The sequence below is a fragment of the Phoca vitulina genome, unplaced genomic scaffold (assembly GCF_004348235.1).
Source record: "Phoca vitulina isolate PV1807 unplaced genomic scaffold, GSC_HSeal_1.0 scaffold6, whole genome shotgun sequence".
NCBI classification, from domain to species: Eukaryota; Metazoa; Chordata; class Mammalia; order Carnivora; family Phocidae; genus Phoca; species Phoca vitulina.
The window spans coordinates 58491234-58505441 of record NW_022589709.1 but is presented as its reverse complement, the minus strand read 5'-3'; the positions used below and the strand labels follow the sequence as shown (position 1 = coordinate 58505441).

Sequence of the window (14208 nt, the reverse complement as noted above, 5' to 3'; positions counted from 1 at the left end):
TAAATAAACTCCTGGAGATACTATGGAACTAGAACGAGAAAGGGCTATAGTTTTTTGTTTTGTTTTGTTTTGTTTTGTTTTGTTTTTGAGGAGGAAGAGGCTGTATTTAAGTTGATTGAGTTACGAGGGTCTCTAGTGGTCCAGAAAATAAATGAGAAATGTACTGATGGAAGTGAGACAAAGGCAAGAATTCAAGAGACAGTTTCAAAACAGACTCTAGGATAGTTTACTTGTGATTAGAATATTCCTGTAATAAGTCTTTGAGGAAAAGGAATTAAGCTAGAGTGGTGCCTTGAGTAACTGGTTGTTGGGAATGCCAACATAGAGAATGAAGAGCAGATTTGGATGAAGAGATGAGTTTGGTTATCATATTCTGTGTAGTTGACATCTCTCAGGTGGTTGTTCTCCCATTACTTTCCTGTCTGATGGAGATGTACCTAGACTTGAGTAAATAGGAAGCAAGTAGCAGCTACCCCATTGTTCATTGTACCTCTCTGCTTTATATATTTAGAAATCGGCCATTCAGTTACTTCAAGAGTGCATGACAATAGTTTCCCAGTTGTGCCCACTGGTAATTGAGAGGTGAGGAATAGGCCAGTGAAACTAAGAAAAGCCTTGTGAGGACACAGAGCAACATGATTTAGAATACCAAACTTGAAAGCATTGGTTAAAAATGGTGGAGGTGATGGAAAATCTGTTTGCTTCTCTGCAGTTCATTCTTTTCCTCCCCCAAACATAATTCTTAAGGCCTGGTAGACATTTGAAAATATTTCACAATGCCTTACCCACTTCTAGAGGTAAGTCCCCAAATCAAAAGTTGCTACTTTGCCCAGCGTAGTTGCTTAGCATTAATACAAAAATAGTAAGTTTTTGCAGCTTATTTGGTTTTTAAACCTTCTATTAATAACCCCTCCTTCCCTTCCCTGCAACAAACTGTACCTGGAACCCAAACATATAAATAGATCTCACCTCCTGCTTCTCAAGACTTATTTAATTAAACTAACAATTCTGGTAAGAAGCACTCAACTAGAATATCATTAACATAACATGATAATATCCACATTCAGTTGCTACAATACAACTCTTAGCATGTAATGAACAGCAGTGCCCAGGACATATTCCTTAATTGAGCTCTGCACAAATGTGTTGTGTTGTGACAGTGTGCAGTTTTATATAGATGTCTTTGCACAGGCCTGAATTAAAAACCGCGCCTGTTCTGAGCTTTAGCCTTCTTAGTCAGTGACATATTTACAAAAACTTTTTATATGTTCAAAGATGACAGAAAAAGCTTTGTTCCAGGATCTACATATAATTAAAAAGGATCATTTGGACCACTCAGGTTAAGAACATGTTAAAACTATGTGTAACACATCAGTGTGTGTTGTTTATGTTTCTGTCTATGTGTGATTGTGTGTATAGTTTCTTTATTTTTACATTATAATCAAATGTTTATGGAACCTCTGAATTGTCTCTGCCAAATCCTAATTGTTTGTGAAATGGTCTGGGAAAGTATAGGCATGGCCTGTTAAGTTTAGCTTTTTCTTTAGTCATTACTTTGGAATCCACAAAAAAACTAAAAGTATTCATTGTAATTTTATAGATCCCTTTCATTCTGGAATGGCACATTAAGATTTCTTGGTATTAGAGATCAACTTCATAATTTGGAGAAGGCATATATATTCCTTAGGAATAATACAGAAATGCTTGTTATGACATTTCTATATTTCTTGATAACAAGCCATGCTCAAAATGTGGTTGCTCCCAGTTTGACCATAAGACCCTCAATATTCAGGGACATGACAAGAAGCATCCACATAAAAGAAAAGCACGTAACAGCTCTGGGAATTAGTAAGCAGGAGCAACAAAAATCAGGCATTGTGTTTATTGAGGTACATTTTTCAGGCAGTTCTGGGATTAGTGATAAGAGATTCATCAGTGTAAGCATTCCATCAGTGGTTCTTCAAGTTTAAGCAGCAAATGCCACTACTAACTCCTAAAATATAATCTTAAGTATCTATCTATTTGAATGGGAGAATTTTTTTTACAAGTACATTGTCTAACTTTTTCCCCCTGGTAACTGTAGAGCAGTGGGAGCCTTTTAAGTGTTATATCCTAAAACTTTGTGTATATGTTAACTTTTTTTAATGTAAGACATGTTTCTAAATGTAGAAAGTAATTTTTTTTTAGAAATTACAGTGGCCAAGAGCCAGGTGTGTTTTGCAGATTTATTTTGTGCTATGTATGTATGTATGTTTAAACTCTCCGTTTATTTAATAATAATATAGAATTGATTTCTATAAAATGAAGCAGACTCTAGAAATCCATTTTGACTTAGAAATAACTGGTTGTCGGTAAAATTTATCTTTATAGAGAAAGTAGCTCGTGTTCCATATATAACTACATATGTACACATACATCTAGGGATGGCATCAGTTCCCCTTTTCTGACGAACTTCTAGTAAGATGTATTAGGAGTAAAGGAAATGATAGCATTATAAAAGCCACTGTATGTTTGTACTTTCTTCTTTAGTGTTTAAACATGTGAATGGTTGGATTTACATGTACTTTATGTGTATATGTGTATGTTGTCATGCAAATATATGGTAAATAGTGCCAATCTCTTGCAGTGGCACTGAAAATTTGATGCATGATATTCCTGAGTGGTATTGGGGTTACTTATAAATACGTCTTTGTACATAACATGTCTTGTGAATTTTGCATGCTACACTAATCTCTGTTAAATCTATCCCCTCTTTATTCAGAGCATGCTGTCAAGGTCCTTTAATTCCAATTTTACTGCTGTAAGCAACTTTCACTATGGCAGCTCTAGGGATCTGCATGGCAGCCAAGGCAGCCTTGCCTTGAGTGTTGCAGACGGAAGAGGTTCTGGTGGGCACATTTTTCGAGTGAGTACCTGCAGTAGACCAGTACTTTCAGTACACAGAAGAAGAAAAAAAAAACCACATTTTAATGTTTTCACATTTCTAGAAAATAAGTTTTTATGGTGGGTTAGATATCTTGATTACCTTCTAGTTCTTCCATAGCTTAGTTCTAAAACTCCCTGCAAAGTTGATTTAGTATTTATCTCTTAAGTTTCTTTGGTTATAAGCTAAGGATGTAGTATATTCTTGTTTATGTAAATAGGGATGAGCAATTGAAATAACTGAGTGGTTTTTTAAAAATTATTATGCTTTGTGGTGTTTTCTCTTAATAAAATTAGCTAGTCTCCATAACTCAAGGTTTTAAGCCTATGCTATACATAGTACACAGAAGTGTTGTGGGGAAGAATAATTTTTAGTTTACTGATTGAGAATTGGCAAATGAGAAGCACTACCTGGAAGTAAGTTTAATCACAATTCACTGAATATGAGTAAGGCTGGAGAAATTGTAATAAGTACCAATGAAAAGGCAAAACCCAAATCCTTTCTTATACATGTTTTAGCATAGTCATTAATAATGAAGAAGGAAGGTTTATTCTCTTAATGAAAGTTAAGGGTAGGCGGTAAGAATGGCAGAGAAGGAGAAAGAACAGAACAACTCTGGTATGGCTCTATTTTAAGATTTTTCTCTTCATAACAACTTAAGGTGTTAGCATGGCGCTAAATAAATATTTATTTCTCCCCCTTCCCTTCCATTCTGAAAAGATACTTCTTCTCTTACAACATTATTTTGTCTCCTCCCCATAGTTTTATTTCCATATTGACTCTGCTTACTTCTGGATCCTTGCCTTTTCCTAAGGGTCCTCATCACCACCCCCTTTTTAATACACTGTTGGCTTTGCATTGTTGTGTTCTAGGACAAGAGTGGTCTCCTGGATTCACTTTGCTGTGGCTGGACCTCACCTTTCTTGCTCTGCCCTCTGTTTCTATGTTAGAGTCATAGCAATTGTTTTGTAATTTATCACTGAAATGGGAAGAGAAGAGTGATAGCTATTAAGCCCTGCATTTCTGGTACTCATTCCAACTGAAACCACAGAGTGAAGACCAGGGGCTTTTATTAACTTAGGAATAATCTCTATTGTCATCTGGAATGATTGTCTTTCCAAATTCTTAAACAGTAATATTTTTTGCTTATTATTCTTAAACTCAGAGCCTTTGAGTTTGTTGCATTTTGCTTTTTCATTCATAACATACTTGTTCTTGTTCTTTTAAAGACTAAATAGTTATACATTCAGACTTGAATTTAAACTTCAAACTATGACCTAAGTTGATTACTATGTGTTCCAAAAGCACATCTCAAAAATGGGGAAGGAAGGCAAAATACTCATTGCATAAATTCATAAAATCAGATCAAACCAAATCTAAAAATGCTAATCAGTGCTTCAAACCAGCAACTAACTGCACATGATAGCTCTGTTGAAAATAAAGTTTCTAAGGTTAAATCACAAGCCCTTAGACTTATGTGTATCTTGTGGCATATCATAATGAAGTAGATTTCAGATTATTTTTCAAAATGATGTAGTATACATAGCTGTGTTGCTAGCCACATATTATTTTGAAAGTAACAATAGTGCTATTTATCACAGTCCCTTTAGTTTTCAAAAATGTAGCTAAGTGTGTTTAGAACTAAATTAAAATGAAAAGTATGGGCATCTTGCTTCCTAGCATATTATAAAAAAAAAAAAAAGCTATCAATGAAGTAGACTATAAGGATATTATTGACATACAAAAATATGAACTCTAGTTAATTTTAAAAGCAAATTTAAAACCAGACCATTGGTTTTAAAAAATACTGAGCTGTCCAATACTAGTATGATAGAATTAAGCTAAACTGAATTTTATAAGGTTGTGTATTTATTGGTACTGCCCATCATTAATAAGAAAATCCCGGGCGGCACTGTGCTGTTAATAGCAGTTATTTTTTTTTTTTTTACAAAAACAAAAAACAAAAAACTTTTTTGTAGTACTCAACAGGAGTAAATTTTAGTTGCTCTTAAAATTTGGGACTTTTAACTTAGTTCATTAATAACTAAATTGTTCACAGTGTTAAAAGCTAGGTATTACTGTAAATAAAACTAAAAACATTATGAAGTGTATATTAAAGGTACTAATATTTTTTCCTGTTTTATTGAGATATCACATGGTGTTAGTCCAAAGTGTACATCATAATAATTTGACACACACACATAGTGAAATGATTACCACAACAAGTTTAATGTCAATCATAAAGGTACTAATGTTGATGGCAGTTACGATCATGATGTTTGACTGGTTCTTCATCTTTCCACTACCTAGTAATATTTTTTCCAATCTCCTTTCAAGTGTCATCATCATTTTGGTTTCACATCTGAAAGAGCATTATTTGTTTACTTTTTATTTTCCCCTCATTTGAAGCATCCCCAGACATCCTGTCCAGGAGATCCTTGTCAAGATGATATATTCATTTCAGGACAGCCGAACTACTCGTCAGCTACACTTAGTCACAAAGATGTTCCTCCAGACAGCTTGATGAAAGTAGGTGTTCAGGAAATAAATGAAGACATCTCTTTGAACTTGTTTTACAGCTTTTGAACTGGAAATAACATATGCTTTAACACCGAAAATAATTTTTTGAGGACTTTTCCTTCTTGATTAGAAAAGATTGTTAAAAAACTAATTGGGAATTATGAAATAGATTTTTACTCTATTATTTCTTAGTTTAGTCAATGATTTTTTTCCACCGTAGAAAATGATTTTATTGTTATTTTTGGATTTCTCTACTATCATCTACTTATTGTATTGTTTGAATCAGAGGCTTTTTAGCATCCTGATAGTAAATCTTTTGGAGAATTAAAGATGAACCTGTCTTAAATTCTTCATTTGAGGATGTTTTTACTGTTATTAAAGGCATTTTAAAATACTTTAAATGTAATTAGAAATAACCTTGAAAGACTTCTGTATGTGGTAGAATAGATGATGATTGTATTCTTACTACTTTTGTAACTAAAGCATCACTTAGAGAGTTTACTTTTCTGTCACCAATACCAGATAGATAATTCTTTTCTTTAATATTCTCTCAGCTGTTCTTTCAACTAACTCCAATTCCATATTCCTAGTATAACCAGATACAATTTTGAAGCATACTTAATGTATTCTATAAAAACTTCTACACTGTTCTTGAGAGTAGGAACCCAGCCATATAACATAAGTTCATACATAACTATTTATTTTATCCCTTTTTTTCTTTTAATTGAGCTATGTTATTCGGTTTCTTTTTCTTTTTAATATCCGTTTTTGTAGTTTAGGTTATTGGGTTGTTTCATACTTGTATTCTCCTGATCCATCTGCTAATGATAGCTTAATATATTCTATGGGTATGTTTAACACTGATGTAAAATGTCAGGCACAACTAAGAATCTAGGTATCAGGCAGTCTTAGCATGGGTCAGAAGTAATTACTGTTTGGAAAATTTTCCCCAGGAGAAAGGTATTGAATCTGCACATAGGAATAAATGATACAAGCTTGGAGAAAGCGAGTGCAGTCCACAGAGTTGTGCATAAGTAATAAAGTGACAACACAACCACTTAAAGGCTCCTGGCAGATTAATGACTTCAAATCTACAAAATTCAAGTAGTAAACAACCACAATTTTTTTAAAAAAAGATATAGGGATAGTGGAGTACCTCATTCGCTTTTTCTCCAACCAATGTAAGGTTTGTCATAGAGTGATAACATCTTTGTGCCCTGTTAGAAAACACCTGTTGGAAACTTTAAGTTCCCAAAGTTCAGAATTAACCAAGTTCTGAAGTATAACACAGTAAAAAAGATAACTTTTTTTAAAATAAAAATCTTCACCAAAGCCAGACTTCTTTGTTTCTTTCAGCAAGGTTCATGTAACAAGAATGTAGTTCTGAAACAATTACCATAATCTTTTCCCAAACTTTTCTACTTTGGGATAATTTTAGGAGAATGGGGCTCAATATTTCTCTCACAGTTTTTCTATAATTCACTTGTGAATAAGATTACCTCTTTATTAATAATCAATAATGAAGTTTTAAATGATTGAATAGCTGAAAAGTATTTCTCCTTCTATACAGCAGTCTCTCTATATGCACATACTTATAATACAAATGTAAACTTATTTTTCAGATAGTTTCATCATACTAACATAACAGATTATTAGCTGCATTTGCACAAAGGTGATTTTAAGTCTAAAATTCAGATTCAGTCTAAACGATGAGAAGCATTAAAACAAGGATAGATCTTTTTATTTATTTATTTATTTATTTATTTATTTGAGAGAGGATGAGAGGAGAGAGAGAGCACATGAGGGGGGGAGCGTCAGAGGGAGAAGCAGACTCCCTACTGAGCAGGGAGCCCGATGCGGGACTCGATCCCGGGACTCCAGGATCATGAACTGAGCCGAAGGCAGTTGCCCAACCAACTGAGCCACCCAGGCGCCCAAACAAGGATAGATTTTTAACAACAAAATAATTATCTCAGATTTTTTGTGTAACTTGCGAAAAGTAAAATAGAATGTCAAGGTTTAATTTTTGTGGTTACTGTTTTATGGAACTAACATTTAAGGAGTTTAAAAGTTGCTAACTGCTACACACACACGAGGAATAAGTTTTCTATTGTATAGATGCCTTGACTTTTTAATTCTGGAAAGAAAGAAAGAAAAGTAGAAAATACAGTCAGATTAGGACACAGAAATTGTAACTTTTGTTCAGAAGAAAACATGAACAAATACATCTTCTACCCTTTTAATGGGCTTAAATTTTAAAATTTTGACATAATCACCATTTTAACATTTGGTTACTGTAAGAAAGATAGGTCCATGCATATTGAACAGAAAAGCAGATAATTTTAAATGTAGATAGGATTTCCTTTCATTTGAAACCTTTAAAGAGTGAGAATCTATCTGCAAGCATTTAGGCAAGTTTAGAATTAATAGCTTTTTTCTTTTAAAACTGTAAAATTAGAAAAAATAGTATAAGTGGCTTGATATTGTGTGATTTAGAATGTTAAACTCTAGTGCTTTTGTAATGCTCCAAGAAGAAAATCCAGATATTTGTAATGAGACATTATTGTTGGTCATTTTAAGACACTTCGTGTTTTTCTTAGATGCCTTTGATTAATGGACAGATGGGCCAGCCCCTCAGGCCTCAGGCACATTATAGTCAAATCCATCAGCCCCTTCCTCAGGCTTCCGTGGCGAGGCATCCCTCTAGAGAACAACTAATTGATTACTTGATGCTGAAGGTGACCCACCAGCCTCCATACACACAGCCCCATTGTCCTCCTAGACAAGGCCATGAGCCGGCAAGGCAAGAGGTAAGAATCATCAAGAATATCTGAAGTACGAAACCAAGCTCTTAATGTCCTTTATAGGTTATTTAACTATTAGCAAGAAATCCATGTAGAATTTTAACATAGTTTTTACCAATTTGTTGAAAGGTTTGGTTTCATGTTAAGTTTATAGGATGTCAAACTTAATGGTTAACTTGACTGTGTGATCCCCTGTGTTCTGATTAGTTGACATAGGATTCAGTGTTTCGGAGGTGATTTTTTTTTTTTTCCCTAAGGTGGTTGTTTATACAAAACCATTCGATGATATTCCAGTAATTAGACCTTCTTCAGGAATATGAATAGTAGACCATGAAACTTGACTGGCATGTTATGGTTTACTATTGTTATTTGACACTGAGAGTTTGAAATTTGACTAGAGTCTCCAAACTACTTTGAGAATTAAATCTTACAAAGTACTTAAAAAGTAACTAATCATTCATTTACATATTTTGATAGCTTATTGATAAACTAATATTGTTAGAAACTTAGGCAGAGAACATGTGCCTTATTCGTTTTGGTTTAGTCTCTGGGGAAAGGGAGTATTTTGTAACAAGTTTAGTTCTTGATCTTTTTTTGTAGTGTGGTTATAAAAAATATTATCAATTGATCATCAGTCCCAGTGTCTTGCAAGCATATAAACAGGTTCAAGAAATGAGGAGTTGATATCCAACAACCACCCAGGGATTTTTAAATATCTTAGGAAACACCCAATAAACGGAGATACTATGTAATTTAGATGTTTTACAAATGGAAACTGATAATAAGCTGATAATAACTGTGTGTGCTCAATATCATTAAAATCCATGATATCTAAAAAAAAAAAAGATCAATAGTAATCGGTTGCCTATTCTTGTAAAATAACAGGAGATTAATTTAGGAGCTATGCTTTATAATCCCAGCTGTGCCTTTAACTCACTAACTTATTAACATGATATTCCATGTTATAATTTCCCTTCATCTGCCCGAATATTTATCTTAGATGAATCTTTATATATTTTACCAATAGTTAAATACTGTGTTGTAGGTTTTTCTGAGATGTTAGTAATAGTTTATTTTCGTATTAATTCAGATTCGAGTGAGAGTTGAAAAGGATCCAGAACTTGGATTTAGCATATCAGGAGGTGTTGGGGGCAGAGGAAATCCATTCAGACCTGAAGACGATGTGAGTTTGTCTATTTGTCCTTGAGATACCCATAAGATTTATTCACTACTTAATGCCTCCTGTACATAAGTAAAAATCTAACAGATACTTATATAAATCTAGACAGATACCATCTTTTTTATTTCTCTCTGTATTGTTCAGCTTTTTGTTTTGAAATGTGATCACTTCAAATTAATTGTTTGAGGAAAACAAATTAAACCCCCAGTTTTAAATGTTCATCACACTGTGAAGTGATTTTTAAATTTGTTACTACATTTCTGCCCATCTGTACTTTAAGAGAAGTTTCTATACTCAAGTCAGAATTACCAGCACCAAAAATAACAAGGGGTTGTAACAATATTCAGAGAAAACAGGGAGAAAACTTGTACTATGATTCAAATATTTACATACTGTCAAAGAAAAATTGTTCTTTGTTACTCTGTCATTGATGCATACTGTTTTCCATTAAGTGTTTATCTTTTTTGTTGTTACTAAAGGGTATATTTGTAACAAGGGTACAGCCTGAAGGACCAGCATCAAAATTATTACAACCAGGTGATAAAATTATTCAGGTAACTAAGATACATCTTTTTATTATTTTCTTAATTTTTCATTTTATAAGATCTGCTTTCTCATCAAGAAATTAAATGCCAAATTTTGAAAATAATCATTTTGTGAAGTTTATCATTAAATATTTGTGGATGAAAATAGTGGCATTTCTTATAGGCCACTCTCTTAGTATTTTCATAGTTTATGATATTTCTTCCTAAAACCTTGGAAAATCATGGATATTTTTGAATACATGTTAGATATATCTTAGCATTTTGTTTAAGTTGAGGAATGTTAACTTCTTTAAAATAAGATGGTGAAAGAATCTATTTGTTACAAGAATTAAAGAATTTAATTCACGTGAAGCACTTAGAACTATGTTTGGTATATAGTAAAACCTCAGTAAATGTTAAGCCTAAATTATAAGAAATGTAGTGTTTATCTGCTGGCCCAAGGCAATAGGAAGAGTAAGCCTTGCCCTCTGCTATCCTTGCATGTTGGTGCCCTCATTTACACGTTAGCACATACACGTAACACCATGCCTGGCACTGTGTCTTAGCCAGGTGCTTTCTAACATTGGGTTGCTACATAAGAATCATCTGAAAACGTAGACAAGGTACAGGTTCCTGGGTCCCACCTTCAGAGATTTTAATTTCATAGATGTGGGGTAAGGCCCAGGAATCTACATGATGTTTTAAATTGCCAGAATGATTCTTACTTTCTGCCAGGTTTGTGCACTATCAGCAGAAATTTAAATGTACAGATGCAAATAAATTATTATGAAATGTTTTTCTTAAAGACATTTTTCTTCTTTCTTCTAGGCTAATGGCTACAGTTTTATCAATATTGAACATGGACAAGCAGTGTCCTTGCTAAAAACTTTCCAGAACACAGTAGAACTCATCATTGTACGAGAGGTTTCCTCTTAAGAATTGTGGACAAAAAAAGGGGGAAGGCAGCAAGATTTATTGGAAGATATTTGCAGGGGAAATTAATATTTTGACTATTTTTATATGTAAAGATGAACTCAAAAAATTATGTTCAAATTTGTACATTAATGAAATAATGGAACTTGTGGTTAGAGGGAAAGAACCACTGTACAGTATATAGGGGAGACTGTTGAATTCATACCATATAAAAGTTCTTGTTAGGTTTTTAAACATAGCAATCAAGGCTGCAAAAACAAACATATGTTGTTTTTGTATAGATTGTAGGTTTATTTTTGGATTTCATACACATGACTGAACTCTGTGCAAGGCTCTAGTTAGCCTTGATTGTAGCCCAGAGACAGATGGCAGAGCTTTCTGTCTCATAGCTTTTGTGCCCTTATTTTTATTCAACTCGTATTAATGTTTTTCTGCTGAAACTACTTTTTTTTAATGTGGGCAAGAGATTTGAAGTGTTGGTTTTTGCTATGTGCATATTGAATTGAAGAGTGAGTAGGTGAAGGTGGTGCTGGTGGGTTCACTTTCCAAGGCCAGATTAAAACAGTTAATTCCTATAAAAATCTGGAAGCAAAGATTGAAAAAATAGCTGTTAAATGTTTTCATTAATAAAATAATGCAATAAAAATGTAATGTCTTTTTAAAGAAATAAAAAAGACGATAATTGCATTTTATGAGCTCTACAGGATCTGTTCTTGTCATAGCCATTGACAGTACATTTGCTACTGGTGATTCAATTTTTAATTTTTTAGTCACAGGAAATTTTTAACTCTTCTGTAGATGCATGTCCATGCATTTTTTTGTGATATGGAAATCTCTTGATTTTTTGCAAATGGTGGTCCTTGCAATCTGTTTTATAATTAGTATTCCATTTTAATCTTAATTTATAATTTTTATTTTAAGCAGCAAATGAAACTAAAATGGCCAGTTTTAAAAGATTGTGTTGCTGTAACACAAAGTGTAAGCAGATTTAGGAAAGCCTCTTGATTTTGTTTGGTCTCACATTGCCTTGGTAAAGTAAAAGGAAATATAGTACGCATGGAGCTAGGAAACCAAAGCAAGTTTGTGAAATTGGCACAGTGATAGAGAATTGCTGTGGAGAGTTGTAGAGCAAAGGGATGGGTCCTTGAGGCCTACCAGTGTGTCAAGGTATTCAAATAAAGGGCTGTTCCTACAGGTAACATTAAATGTGAACTCGACACTTCAGAGTCTTTAAAGGGTTTCTAAGTGTATCAGTGTAATAGAATAGTGTTTTACCACCAGCTGCCTTTGTTCCTCGTTAGTGTAACAAATATTTCATAGATGTTTATTAATTTGTTCATCCAAACCATTAATTTTGTTTCTGTTCTGTCTTTGTAATTCAATAAAATTTGAGTAACATGCAGTGGTAAGAATTAATGCATGGTTATTTGGACCAGAAAAAAGTGCCACAGAAGACCAATAACTGTTTTTAGTCGAGGCTAGTCTGGAGCCTTTCTTTAGAGCAATATTCAGTTATTGCAATTCATTTTTAATTACTAAGAAATATAATTTTGGAATTTTTAATCTGTTATGCTTTGTTCTTCAACCTTGTTTTAATTAAGACTTTTATAGGACTAGCAAAAACAGCAATTTACATTATTTTTGCAAAAGGAGTTGAACTCGTTCCTTTCTTGCTAGTCAGAGTAAATAGGCAGTAATTTTCAAAAGATGTGAACTCAAATATTGCACTTCTTTCAAGATGTTATCATTTGGTTATTGTACTGTATAGTTTTAATAATATTGATTGAAACCCTTTAACAACTCTTTGTAAATTTTAACTCATTTTAGTTGTTTTTCAGTACTATTTACATAGGAATTGATTTTTATGGATATAGTAGAAGAAATGTGCTGTATTTTGATAAAATTCATTTACTGTATGTGTGTTGTAATCTCTAAAAAAAAAACAATGACAAACAGCTTCTTAAGACAAGCCTCGGTGTTCCCTTTATTCATAGTTTATTTTAAAATACTAATTTTGGCACATCCTTTTTTTATTTCAGTCAATTTTTCAGTCACATTCTACTTTTAATAAGGAATACATAAAATAGATATAATTGTGACATTTTCAACTACTTTATCTTGCATCAGATACACAGATAATTTTGGAAAAGGAAAATAGCCACAAAAAACGGTTGATTAGTGATCTAACCTTAAGTTAATTGTCTGCATATTATATTGATATATTACAAGTGCAGCAAGTATTACATGCACTAGTGTTTTATTCTCTAGTTAAAAAAAATTTTTTTAATGTTCTTATAACACATATAGTTGAGTAAGAAAGTTAGTTACCAAGGAAGAGTAATGTGATAGATTATATAACAAAAAATTAATAGCAAAACAGTTTTGCACTTAAATAGCCATAATTTTCTTCTAAAATATTGGAAAATTAAAATGAAGTAAGAACTCTTTGTTAGAATTTTTGTTTTGGTTGGTAATGATAAGGTTTCAAAATTTGAATAGAAGATTAAATCTTCTGAGGGAACGAAGAAGACATTTTTAGTTTACATACTGTTGAGTAATTTGTAGTCAAGGCCCATACCCATAACTGACATTATTTAAATATTATGTAGCAAACCATCACAACCAAAACTCTCTCATTTTTAGTGATAGTGTTTAAAATTGACCACCCTAAAATTTTAAACTGTTAAAAATTATATGTTCAGAATAATTTATTCTGTACAGAATTCTTCACATAAACTGACATGCTGATTCATGAGGGAATCAGTATCTAAATCCGTAAAATTCTAAAATTTCTTACATATTATGTATTTTTCTGAACTCTTTGGACTTGAAGTTGTGTATATACTTGAAAAAAAAATTTTTTAAGTATTTTTAAGTAATCTCTACACCCAACGTGGGGCTCAAACTTATAGTCCCAAGATCAAGAGTTCCATGCTCCTCTGACGGAGCCAACCAGGAGCCCCTAAAAAATTCTTTAAATACTTACATTGGCATAAACAGAACTAAACTTTTAAGTATTAACTTGTGCTTAAAAGGAAATCCCATTAGCAGCTATGTAATATTTTTATTAGCATTTGTAAAACACTCCAAATTTTTGTCCTTATTTAGAATGCTTGAAGTAACACAGTGAATAGGTGATAAACTTACACTGTTTAAAGTTATGTGATTTATTTTATGAAATTCAGGGTGAGAAAAATTGTCATAGATACACAATAAATTTTTTGGCACTTTAAACCCTTGTATTTCTGGGTATGGAGGAAGTGTAGTTTACCTTAAATTACTGTTTTTTACTTCTAAAGGAAGCCATTGGAATGGGAAATGTTT

General features: G+C 32.7%; 1 protein-coding gene across 8 annotated transcripts in view; it reads left to right on the top strand.

Annotated features, from left to right (window-relative positions):
• Window positions 1-13735, top strand: part of ERBIN (erbb2 interacting protein) — a 124787-nt gene extending 111052 nt beyond the window's left edge. For 2 of the 8 annotated variants that reach the window (XM_032404315.1, XM_032404313.1), the window contains 6 exons: window positions 2762-2905; window positions 5333-5452; window positions 8044-8253; window positions 9338-9430; window positions 9907-9981; window positions 10780-13735. In XM_032404315.1, coding sequence (XP_032260206.1) covers window positions 2762-2905; window positions 5333-5452; window positions 8044-8253; window positions 9338-9430; window positions 9907-9981; window positions 10780-10887 — 750 coding nt within the window. In that variant the 3' untranslated portion in view covers window positions 10888-13735. The remainder of the gene's footprint in view (window positions 1-2761; window positions 2906-5332; window positions 5453-8043; window positions 8254-9337; window positions 9431-9906; window positions 9982-10779) is intronic. The other 6 variants (XM_032404319.1, XM_032404320.1, XM_032404316.1 and 3 more) reach the window with 5 other exon arrangements.
• Window positions 13736-14208: the final 473 nt, after the last annotated feature.